This window comes from Colius striatus, chromosome 12, assembly GCF_028858725.1.
Source record: "Colius striatus isolate bColStr4 chromosome 12, bColStr4.1.hap1, whole genome shotgun sequence".
NCBI lineage: Eukaryota > Metazoa > Chordata > Aves > Coliiformes > Coliidae > Colius > Colius striatus.
The window spans coordinates 1,658,546-1,671,001 of NC_084770.1; the positions used below are offsets into that span (position 1 = coordinate 1,658,546).

General features: G+C 49.1%; 1 protein-coding gene across 1 annotated transcript in view; it reads right to left on the reverse strand.

Annotated features, from left to right (window-relative positions):
- INPP5D (inositol polyphosphate-5-phosphatase D) overlaps positions 1 to 12,456 on the reverse strand; it is a 53,867-nt gene that overhangs the window by 6,287 nt on the left and 35,124 nt on the right. The window contains exons 10-23 of the mRNA XM_062005687.1: positions 11,531 to 11,637; positions 10,904 to 11,006; positions 10,506 to 10,702; positions 9,698 to 9,815; positions 9,088 to 9,184; positions 7,032 to 7,170; positions 5,891 to 5,999; positions 5,646 to 5,734; positions 5,326 to 5,407; positions 4,018 to 4,107; positions 3,746 to 3,859; positions 2,005 to 2,087; positions 949 to 1,036; positions 40 to 189 (exon numbers count right to left, since the gene is read on the reverse strand). Of these exons, the coding sequence (XP_061861671.1) occupies positions 40 to 189; positions 949 to 1,036; positions 2,005 to 2,087; positions 3,746 to 3,859; positions 4,018 to 4,107; positions 5,326 to 5,407; positions 5,646 to 5,734; positions 5,891 to 5,999; positions 7,032 to 7,170; positions 9,088 to 9,184; positions 9,698 to 9,815; positions 10,506 to 10,702; positions 10,904 to 11,006; positions 11,531 to 11,637 (1,566 nt within the window). The remainder of the gene's footprint in view (positions 1 to 39; positions 190 to 948; positions 1,037 to 2,004; positions 2,088 to 3,745; positions 3,860 to 4,017; positions 4,108 to 5,325; positions 5,408 to 5,645; positions 5,735 to 5,890; positions 6,000 to 7,031; positions 7,171 to 9,087; positions 9,185 to 9,697; positions 9,816 to 10,505; positions 10,703 to 10,903; positions 11,007 to 11,530; positions 11,638 to 12,456) is intronic.

The following is a 12,456-nucleotide window of genomic DNA, read 5'->3' on the forward strand; positions in this document are numbered from 1 at the left end:
CTCTACAGCAAGCACTGCAGAGGTGATCTCCTTCCTTACCATACAGTTTCTCTCTCTGTTTTCCTTGTGATGTTTGTAGCTTGATTTCACCTTGGAAGACCCCTGTTTTCTCACCATGGTGTGTCAGCACAGTGTGGATAGGAACTAAGGATTCTGTTGCTTCGATCCGCAGGGCAATGCAGCCTTCCCCTAGAGCATGACAAGGAGACAACGAGCCTGGGACTGAGAAAAACACCATCCCAGTATCTTTCTCATGTCAGTCATCTACTATCACTACGCTGACAGGGCTGAGATTACCGGACATAATCTACTGTGGGTCACCTTAAGGCATGTAATATCTCCTGAGAAATCAGGGGCATTCATTTCACTTCTTCATAGATGTGTGAAGGATTTGGGCACTGGAGACACACACAGCTGACCACAGGGCTCTGAGCTTCCATTACTGGCAAGGAAAACACAAGCCCATGACTGCCATTTCAGCAAAGAGCCTTCTGTGTGCAGGGACTGCAGTCTTGGCTTGTCAGGATTTGGAGGCCAAATTCTGACAAAGTTCTGCTGGCCAAGGCACTGATGATTTGTCTGTAGCTTGGAGAAATGCACTGAGTAAGTGCAGGCGAAGCAGGATTTGTATGTTCTGAACAAACCCATTTAAACAGACTGACTCCTGGTTTAATCCCTGTAAAGTACTTTCTGTTTAAGCCACTGCTCTTTTAGGGCTGGTAAAGCTCACACAGATTGTTGCATCTAGTTCCTATTCCTCTGATCAGCAATGCCTCAAAAAACTATTGCCCACAATGTATTTCTGTGTGTAGAGCTCTAAATCAGAAGTCAGAGCATCATAGATGTTCAGTCTCTAAGAGTTACTTCTGTTCTCTCCCACTCTTTCAGCAGTTTGGAAGTATCTAAGTAGATTTTGACTCATGCAGAACTCCAGGGCTAAGCACTCACCATAAGATTCATCACTGTCTGATGACTTGATGCTGATCAGGATGTGTTGATCCAGTAGGTATTCTGGGTCTGAAATGATTGGAGTCAGCTGCAAAGACAAGTTAATGTGGGTCAGTACAGTAGGTGGTCTAAACACAGCTCTCCCTATGCCTCAGTCCCAAGTGAGCAAAACGCAGCTGGACAAGCCCATGAGGGTACTGTGTCACCCCTGGGATCAGCCTCTTTGATGGTATTTGGAGCTCTGGTGGAAAAGGTTTCACAGCTTTAGAGTCCCCCCCCCCCCACACTGACAGAACTCTACGCTGCGGTGCAGGACTTGAAAGTTGCTCTAGGAGGAAGTGACCTGGACTCTGATCACAGTCTGTTCCCAAAAACCTGTTTGGCTCTTGTTACAATCTCTTACTGTAGAGCCTTCTCCAGTCTCTCAGTGTGAGGCACTCTTTCCAAAGCCAGCAGTTGTGCTTTTGGGCTGTTCAGAAGGGTATTGACATGTGTATTACTTCCAAATTCAGGAGCTCTGAACACCAGGAACTGGAGAAGAGCTCTGGCCTTGAGGACAGGACTTGTCTCTGACACTGACACACACAACTGGCCACGCTAGTCTTTTTAACACAGGCTAAAAACACTTAGCCAACCCTTCCAAAAAATACAAAGATAAAAGCTTTGTCTGAGAGAACAAAGAAACTCCAGGTCACAGTTACTCCTGAAGATGTGTTATCTTCCATCTAAAACTAAGGACAAGAACGGGCCTGCTTAAAACACTTGTCATCATGGGGAGGTTCACTAAATAGGTGAGAAAGGGAGTCATGCTCCTGACATAGTCATACCACACTGGTACAGATCAAGGCATACTGGTAAGAAAGTCCTTTCCTGCTTGTAACATGCTCTGTTTAGCTTAAGCCCCTGCTGCATTCTGACAGCCTCTTCTGAGGGTAAACAAGACCACAACCATGTTCCTGAAAATAATGTTTCTGCAAGTCAAAGACTGAACGTGGCTTATGGGAAGGCAAGTGGCAGGCTCTTCTGTGGCATGTGGGAACACACTTGGCAGTTTACCTTTGGAAGCGCATCTATGAACTTCACCACAAGCTCCCCTTCATTCCCATCCTCATTTTCTCCTTCCTGGCTCTTTACAAAACCTGCAAAGGGACGAGCAAGGAGCTGAGCAGAAGAGAGGCAGCGAGATCTCTTTTCAGATGTTAGAGCTCCCAAAGGCCTACGGTTCTTTTCCCGTTTGGACACAAGCTTGAAGGGTATTAAGATGCTTAAAGCCTGAGCTTCGGGCGAATGTTTACACAGTCCATTTACAAGCTATTTTACTGGCTCATTGTTAAATGGCTTTATTTTGCAGTTAAACTTGGCACAGAAAAGCTCAGTGGATACATGGGCTGGAGGATAAGAACATGACAGCTCTTCCTACGCCACTCAAGATAGCACACTTCTGAAATTCTAATTTAAGATCCGTAATACACCGTTTCCATAGAAATGTATGCAAATGTTGATACAGCCCCAAAAGTAATCTCTTATGGCACTGTCTTTGACACAGCACTCTGACACGCGATAGTGTGGTGAAGCATGCACTGAAGGCCTGCTGTCCCACTTACAGGAGCAGGCCTGTGGTGGGGAACTGCTTAAACCACCCCCCCAGCAAGGGCACGTAGGCTCCTGTTACATAAACAGCTGAGACTCAGCCCTGTAGCACGGGGACAGGGAGTAAAAGTTGCAGCACCAGTGGGTACACAGTCACAATCCCAGAGTGGTGGGGTTGGAAGAGCCCTGCAGAGCTCACCCAGCCCAGCTCCCAGTTAAAGCAGGTTCCCCTGGCTCAGGGGGCACAGGAACGTGTCCAGGTGGGGTTGGAAACCTCCTGAGAAGGAGCCTCCACAGCCTCCCTGGGCAGCCTGGGCCAGGGCTCCCTCAGCTCAGCACCAAAGGAGTTTCTCCTTGTGGTCAGGTGGAACTGTTTGTGTTCCAGCTGATGGCCATCACCCCCACTCCTGTTGCTGGGCACGACAGAAAAAAGTGTCATCCCATCCTCTTGACAAACACCTTTTAAATACTTGTAAGTATTAATGAGATCTCCCAACACTGTCCAGGCTGAACAGCCCCAGGTCCTGCAGCCTTTCCTCAAAAGGAAGGTGTTCCATTCCCCTGATCGTCTTGATGGCCCTGCACTGGCCTCTCTGCAGCAGTTCCCTGTCCCTCTGGAGCTGGGGAGCCCAGAACTGGACACAGGACTCCAGATGAGGCCTCAGCAGGGCAGAGCAGAGGGGGAGCAGACCTTGCCCACACTCCTCTTGATGCATCCCATTTTGTAGTCCTGCTTGCAGAATCAAGTCACTTTCACTTTAAGCTGATCCTCTGACTGTCTCTGTTTTAAACCAGGGTAATTAATGAATTCTTTTCATTAGCACCATGCAGATGCTTCATTTTGAAAGTACCTGATCATTTGTGGCAGGCACAATTAGAGGTTTAATCAGTCATGTGTTTGTTAAGTAGAGATCTCTTTTAAGCAAGAAATCCTCAAGAAAGAGAAGATCAGATTGCCAAACAAGATGGATTAAACAGTGGAAGGCTGAGCACAGATTCCAGCTCAGAGGCTGCAGGCTTGGGGCTGTCCTGCTGACAGTACAGGATGACTTGTCAACTACAACAAATCTCTACCATATCCCTTCTTTTTTTGAGCTGGAACAGGGGATCCACACAGCTATTTATTCAGATCAAAGCAAGAGGAAGGAGAACCAATCCAAGTAAGCAGGGAACTTGGACAGAAAGAATAAAGATGAGCAAATTGTACTTTCTAAGCAGCTTGAGTGAAACTCGATGTAGAACTTGGTCTGGGACTTGGTCTTCAGAGTAGCGTAGCAGTGCAGGAACTCAATCTCTCCTTGGGAATCCGTGTACTTTGAGTCTAGGAAAGAGGAAGGGAAAACAGCAGCATTTTCAGTAGGAGACAGAGGGTGTTTGTGAGTGGACTCTAAGAATCAGCTTCTTCTTTCTACATACACAAAGCACTGTGTTTGGTATCCAAAGGTGAAGACAGACACACTTGCCCCCAACCTGACTAACCGTTCTTTGAGACAAACTGTGAGGTGACTCCCACTTCAAAGGTGGCAAAGACAGGACTGTGGTCACTGGTCATGATGTCAGTGGTGCAGCCTGCCAAGGAGAAAGGGAGGACAGTTACTGCCTGCCATGCTCCAGCCAGAACGCTGCAAGAGAAATTTCCCAGTCACTGTGGTAACTGTGCCTAGTCCAGGGTGTTTCTACATAACCTCAGGCTGGTATACAGGAATGTAACTCTTTTGTCAAAATACATAAAGATTTGGTTAATGGACACAATGTCACTCATTTTGCAAGCAACTGTCAGTGATGGATTCCCTGGGTACAAAAAGCTCTTGCAGGCTTCTCAGTTACCTCTGTAACATGCACAGCTAATTAAAGCTGTGATAGGGGAGGAAATCGCACAAGAGCACACTGGTGTATCACACACTTCAGTGCTACAGAGCAGCTCCTGCCCTAAAATTAACAGTGAGTGAACAGGGTCTTGACTTGACCCAAGTGCAGGCTGAGTTCCAGCGAGCCGAGTCCATTGGACAGTGTGCCAGACGTCCCAGGGGTGCTTATTTCACCACACACCTCATCATCTTCACATCAGCCCACCTGATCCTCCAAGAGGCTTCTACAGCACTCTTGTCAATCCCCTTCACTAGAGATCATCAGCATCATACTCAGATGTTTGGTCCTACATAGAGCCAATGAAATTTCAGGAACTGGTATCAGAGTCTGGTTTGTTTAACCAGGTCTCGTGGGCTTCCTCTCTTCCCTGCACTGCAACTTTGTGATGCTTCTCAGCAAGAAAGGGAACGGGCTCTTGGTACCACACAGTTCTGGAATACGGTTTGACAGAACCATAGAACGGTAGGGGTTGGAAGGGACCTCCAGAGATCAACTAGTCCAGCTCTCTGCTAAAGTAGGTTCACCTTGATCGGGCCACACAGATGTTTGCAGCCCCAGCCCCTGCAGACTGGACTGTGCCCTGTGGCACCATCAAGTGCGTTGCTCCTGGTGGCAACTACACGGGAAAAGTGGCTGTTGTTGCCAAGAAATAACTGGTGTAAAGTGATCCTGCGGTGTGGCCTTAAGCTGGGCAGCTGCAGCTGCCTGGTTGGTATTCTGCATATAAAAGAATAACTGAATTAATTCCTGACCTTGTAAGGTTACAGGCAGAGAGATTTGGCTCCACTGTGCCTGGTTTAACATCAGGTCCCTCTAAGCTGAGCGCCTGGCAGTGCAGGGAGATCCCACAGAGCCTGCTCTGAATCATTTCCGTTTCAGACTGGTTGCTTTGCTATCTACAATCTGCCATGTACCCACCATAGGACTGACACACAACGTGCACCATGGGGTATGATTTCCAGAGCACTCGGTCACACCAGGATGGCAAATTGTACTTCATCTGCAAACCAAAGGAGAAGTGGTGTCAAGAAGAAGGGAAAGGACCAGTTGGCGAAAGACCAGGGAGTTCACTTGCCCCAGCACCTTGTATTTGTGTCAAATCGTTTTGTTTCTATTGACTCCTTTCAAAACACTACGAGGGCAGAAAATGCAGAGGTTGGTTTAGGTCACTTCTTTTGGTAGGAGTTCCTTCCCCTGCTCTGCCATGTACTTGTGAAGGGAAATCAGCTTCCACTCACCCCTGTAGCTTTTTGCTTGGTGTAAGCATACTTCTCCCTGGTGCCTCTTTCAAAACGGTACGTTGGAGCAAAAGTAATCTCTTCCTCCTCTAGAACAGAGAGAGAGCTCTGTTACAGTTTGGCCCACTGAGAAGCTTCATCTGGGCAAGAGAGCAGCTGCTCTCTACACCCTGCTGCACATCAAATGTGGCAGAGAAAGATGCCGGAGATGTGAGAGGAGCCTGCCAAGAGACTCAGGATCTTACCGAACTGCAGAAACACCTTTTGGTCCTTTCTCTCTATGAGAAGCTGGTCGAAAGCCAACAGCTCTGGATACTGCTGCTGCCTGATCTTCTGGATAATATTCTCTGCTTCCTGCCAACAGGGAAACAGCAGAGCTGTAGCTGATGCAAGCAAAGCCTTCTTATAAACATTCCCTTCACTGGTGAGCCAGCAAGTGCTTCTCAACTGTTTTGCAAAGCCGTACCCCCTGCCACTTCCCCACCTTTCCCTTCGCTGAAAGGCCCTGGTCTTTGCTGTGTGGCTGAATGTTTGTGTGTAAAACCAGGCATCGAAATGCCCACACGTCCCCTGCACGAGGATACACACACACCCCACCAGATGCAGATCAGGCTCGCTGTTGTCTCCCGCCTACTGAAACCTATCCAGCGTTAATTACAGCTTGCCTGTTTCTGGAGGCCCGTTCTGAGCCACTAAAAGCAAACCAAACAGGGCAGAACAGCAACTCTGGATCAAGCTGTTCAGGGACAGATGTCCCCTCACAGTGGGAAGGAGACTTGGGAGGTTTGGGGAAACGGTGCTGGCTGGAGCAGCAAAGTGTGCCAGATGGCATTCCTGGGTCCATTAATCACAGAACCCCAGAGTGGTGGGGGTTGGAAGAGCCCTGCAGAGCTCATCCAGCCCAACCCCCAGCTACAGCAGGTTCCCCTGGCTCAGGGGGCACAGGAACGTGTCCAGGTGGGGTTGGGAACCTCCCGAGAAGGAGCCTCCACACCCTCCCTGGGCAGCCTGGGCCAGGGCTCCCTCAGCTCAGCACCAAAGGAGTTTCTCCTTGTGTTCCTGTGGAACTGTTTGTGTTCCAGCTGATGTCCATTACACCCAGTCCCATTGCTGGATACTACAGAAACAAGTGTCACCCCATCCTCCTGACACCCTTGTAAGTGCTGATGAGGTCCCCCCTCAGCCTTCTCTAGGCTGAACAGCCCCAGGGTTTGGAGCCTTTCCTTAGAGAGGGCAAAGGAGATTTCTGTACTCTCCCTCAACCGCTGTCACACTCGTGCCCTGGGGATCCCCTCTGCCTCCCTTCTCTCTGCCACGTTGCCCTAGATTATAGACAAGACAATGCTTCTACAACAACACAGCATTTTGTCTCTCACAGTCCCTCACCGTCGGGGGCTGCTCCACACGGTAGTTCAGGTCTCCCAGCCAGAACAGGTGAGTAAAGCGATGAGTGATGTTAAACGGACTCAGTTTCTTATCTCCCAGTGTCAGGAAGCGCAGGATGTTCGTGTAGTTCTGGTTGCGTCTGTCAAGACAAGAAACATCTGCCTGACACACTAAATTGCCATGCAATTTCCAAATGCCTGGGCTGGCAGAGACTGCTGCTTTACCAGGCACAACTGATCTGGCTCCACACTCAGAGAAGAGCACACCAGAAGCTGAGAACTTGCTCCCCCGGCCTTGCACTGGCCCTGGGCAGGTAGGGCCCGGAGTGCTCAGCGTGTGCCACGCTGTCAGCCCACACAAAGGCTTCTCAGCCCGTGTGCTCTGGGGAGCCAGGGGCAGGAGGGCAGCCTGCTGTGAAGAGGGCAAGAGGCATTCACAGCAGCCTCGGGCTGCTCTACCTGGGGTGTCAGACTGTTCCCAGCTGAACTGGAAGGCTGGCAAGCTGCCCTACAGCTACTTTTATTGCCTCCTGGGGCTGTGCTTTTCTGAGCCACATGACCTAGAAACACAGCGTTAGGTTGTTGCCCTCGAATTTCAGCAGCAAACACAGAACTAGATTTTGGCAAAGCCAACCTCTTCAAGTCTTCTTTGCTTTCAAAACCACTCCTGACTGCTCCAGCTCCTCCCAGCACGGGCACAGATCTCCTGCCAATGGCTGGGGTCTTTGCCTTCCAGCCCTGTGCTGCACAGAACCTGCCTAGACCACAGAAACCCATTTCACAGCTGGGTATAGAGAATGAGCCACTGTGGAGACATTTGTGTGCTACAGGCCTCCCTCTCAGTGTTCCTGACAGCACGCTGTACCCAGCAGGATCCTTCTCAGCTGTGCCCCAGGGTGCAGCGCAGCTCTGCACTCCAGCGCTGCCTGCAGCGAGAAGGCACACAGGGCCCCTGCAGCACACTGTTCTGGGATGGCAAAAGGCTTCCCATTTCTCTCCAAAAACACTGTCGATCAGGGAACTGTTTTCCTCATGTATAATACCAGAAACCAGAGATTCCCAAAGACTCCTCCTCATTTAAAATCATATTTGATACCAGCATGATTTGGTGAGGGAGCCCTGGCACAGGCTGCACAGGGAGGGTGTGGAGGCTCCTTCCTTGCAGCTCTTCAAGACCCACCTGGACACGTTCCTGTGTGACCTGATCTAGGTGACCCTGCTTCTGCAGGGGAGTTGGATTAGATGATCTCTAAAGGTCCCTTCCAACCCCTGCCATTCTGTGATGAGAGAATTGCATGCAAAGTGTTAAAAGTGCCAGTGCCCACTGATGTGTTGTGCAGACACCTGGTAGGAGAAGGCCTGCAGGGTCAGCATGGGAGGCAGCTGAGGGAGGTCCTGTTTTGTCCATAAACCACAGCAGACTGAGCAGACAAACAGCTTCAAAACAATTTCAGCGAAGCCACAGTGCCCAGAGTGAGACCTTTGCCTCATTAACCATAGAATTAAACATCCCTTTAACACCCCTAAGTATGATAATGAACTAAAAGAAGTACATGTTAAACATATATGACAGCACTCCTCAACTCTCTACCCAAGTCATGTCAAACATCACCTCACATTGCATATGGATTCTGTGGGAGGGCAATGAATCCTCTGTGATGTGTGTAAGGAGTGTCCTTTTGTGTCTCAGCGTGCACGTCAGGAGGAGAGGTCCCTCAGGCACCCAGCACCACAACAAACTAATGTCAGCTTCCTAAACTATACAAACTGGTTTGGAGAGGGCTTTTTGGTTAAATGTCACACCAGTGTTTTGTGAGACATTCACACTTGCCTCTGAAATAACTTCTGCACCCGTGTGGCCTGGCCACAGCTGAAGTCCCTCATTTACCCGGTGAGCAGCGTCTGTAGCACAGGTTGCCCTCCCAAGAGACCTTTAACAGTTTTTTATGGTCAGGAAGATATGATTATGATTATCTGGGGTCCCTCCTTCCAAACACAGCCCAGAGAATTTTGCCCTGTGTCAACAGCTGTTTCTGAGAGGGGAAGATGTATTTTACCTGTGTTTCTTTTCGCTTCCTGAAGTCAAATGGCTGTTAACAAACCCAAGGGAGGTTCCATTAAACATGAATGACACCCCCACAGCTCCTTTATTACCTGGAAAAAGATAAGCCAAAAAACACCCCCATCAAGAAATCAAACCACCTCCAGGCTGAGTCTAGCAGAGAAAACAAAGCACCAAGCACATCTTCAGTGAAGTGGAGGATGGAGAAGAGAAATCAGTTGACTTCATGAGCACAGAGAGGATTAGTACACACAGCACAGATTGTGGTGGTAAACTCTACAAGGATGCTAAAAAAGAAAAACAGCTGAAGGGAAAGAAGTGCCATTTCCTTGTGAAACCCAAGAAAGAGCAATCCAATAGCCAAAGGTGTTTGCCTGGGATATAAATATGCATATATGTGCTAAGTACACACACAAAGAGAGTTCCTCTCTTACAGTGTAAGAAAGACATCATCAGTGCTAGGGGGATGTAACTTTAGTTCCACTAGTGTCAGATAAATGTGGTCAAAGGAGTCTTGTGGAGAAAGAGCTGTTCCATTCCCAGGCCAGCACGGGCACAGACTGAAGTGCTGTCAGGCTGGGGCCAGGGCCGGGGCTGCTCCTCACCCAGGGTGTTTGCGATGCCCGTCTTCACGTTGTCTGTGCAGATGTGGCTGATGCGGTTCTCGTGCTCTGGCTTGGCCAGTACAACAATCCTGATGTTCCAGAGGGTGTGGATTGCTATCTGCAGGGACAGAAAGGTTAAGAGGTCGTATTTCTGCACGTACCTGTGGAGCTGCACTGTAGCCACAGCCTTCCTGACTCCTTCTGTAGTACTTCTCCTACACAACTTTTCTTCCTGTGCTCAGGATATGCTTTCAATCATGCTAATGAAAGGTGGGAGGAAGAACCTAGCTATTTTCTAGTGCTATTTTACAGCTAATCTTTGGATTGCCTTGCTTGCACAAAATACAGTTTCCAGTCTCCATGAGAGTCATTAAGTGCTGCTCTCCCGTGGCCTTCCAGAGGTGCTTAGATTTGTTTCTTGACACCACTGAAACTCAGGAATGTCCAAAGCTGGCCTTAATAAGATTCAGTTTCTTTCATGATTGTGCCTGTGTGCTGTTTCATCCTATTTTGAGAATGCAGTAGGGCAAGACCTAGGCTACAGCTGGCTCAGAAAGTTTTACAGTCTCCTCTTCTGTGAAGGTCAGAATCTCACCACCACTTAACTCTGGTGCTCAGCATCTGCCCCTTGCTCCCAGGCTGGCAGGCAGAGCAGCTCCCTGGCAGGGTCCCTGCTTTGGCAATCCACAGCAGCTGACAAGGCAAGGAAAGGGAGGAGGTGTAGGCACAATGCCGCTTATTCCTCTGTCTCCTTGATTTGCACAACATGTGTTCTGCTCATAGTGGAACATCTGGAATAACCCCTCACCACTTTGAAGCTGATGCTGGTGATTTCCTGCAGGGATTGCCTCAGGGTCTCCAGCCATTCCTTCTCCCCTTGGGGATCCTCCTGGGTGCCAATCACATAGATGTCATGAGGAATGTAGTCAGCAGTGTCATCACGGGTCTTCCCCTGCCCCTTGGAGAGAAACCAGGAGGTGATCTTCTTTGGGGGAGGTGCAGCACCTTTATTAACAAATCAAACCCAGAGTCAGTCAGAGTGTGTTCTGTTACACCCAGACAACCCATGGGGAGAGAAATAATAGGCTTCAGATTCCCTCTGTCCCCTCTCAGTTTCACATCAGCCAGGACACACAGCCTCTGGAGCTCAGCATGGGAGGTGAGCACGCATTTAAAGGAACAGCCATGTCAGAAGGGAGCCCATACCCATATTCCAGGTCCCAATGAAGATGGTGATCATATCAGGCTCTGGTTGCTCTGAGTGTTTATTCTTCATCTGCTGCAGAAGTTGGCAGAACCCTTCTCTCTTCTAGACAGGGAGGAGCAGAGACAATTAACGAGATTATTAACTCCTCCAAAGAGACCTCTTGATAAACTAGCTGAACTAGGAACTTCCCAGTACACTTGAAGGACAGATTAGCTTTCCACTACCCTGAAACCTTCAAAGAGGCTGCCCTTCCTGTGGTACTCAGGCACTTGGCCTGTGCAGTCCTTTAGTGAGTGCTGAGCTGGTCAGAAGAAAGCCTAGACTTCCCACTTGTGTGTCTGTGTGCACCTTCTTGCAGCTCCCCTCACACACCTCACTGCTTGCTGACACCCTCCTGCCTCAGTGACAGTACCCAAGTACACCTGCCCTCTCCAGTATCTCCCTTTGCACAGTGCTCTTGTTCGTGTAAAGTTCTGCATTCCTTGGCAGGATGGAAACATCCAGAACAAAAGAGAAACTTCCTTTTAGTGAAGCCAAAGCCACCATCCTGCCAAGGAATGCTCCTGGTACCGCTGCCACCCAGGTACCTGCTGCGGGCTGGCGGGAAGGAAACGCTGTGCACGTACCTTGGAGTCAGCAAAAACATATTCCTTCCGCTGTGTTTTCTCTTTTTCTGTCTCCAGCACAATCACCAGTTTGTTAGGGACCTTCTGGGACTTGATAAGCTGCAAGACTGAACAGACACTGGGTGTCATGAGCTGCAGCCATCGAAACTGGAATCCCACCAAAACCAACAGCACCTGGCTCGCAGGCTCAGGGCCGACGCGGTCTTTGATGTCTGAGGATCACTTTGCTCTTCATAATCACATTTTGATGTTGCCTAATCCTCTTCCCTATAGGAATAGATTTGGAATCTGAAGTGGACCCCTCAAAAATCACTCTGCCTGGAGCTCTTGCCTCTATAGCAAGCCCTGCAGCCTGAAGTGAAGCCTTGGCTTCCTGCACTGAATCTCTCTCTGCATCCTGAGCCAGCCTACATGGATTCCTTCCCCATCTGTGAAAGAGGAGGCAAAACCTCATTTGGTGGTAAAGGTGATTCCTCCCCATCTAAAATAGCAGCTAAGTAATTATGAATACCAGCTGGAGAAAGCCACCCGTGAAAGCTGATCTTTTCATCACTGCCAGCAACAGGTTGGTTTTCTAGCAGGAGACAGCCCAAGGGCATCCTTTACTCTCTGATAAATCTCACTCCGTTTGGCTCAACTCTGAGTTGCCTGTCCAGAAACACAGCAGCAAAAAAACAACCCCACAGGGAAGCTGTTTGAATTGGGCCTTCACAGACCAAACTGGCATTGCCCATGAGGAGAGATACTGATTCACACATGAAAATAGAAAGAAGGGAGGAGGGGTCTGTGGAAATTCAGTGAAAAGATGAACTGAAACTGAGTATCTGCCTTTCTACCATCCAAACTCATCACAGAAGTCAATATGCTCCTGCAGAATGGTTGGGGTTTTTGAGTGACATTGCTTCTCAGTAGAAAAATGGAACTAT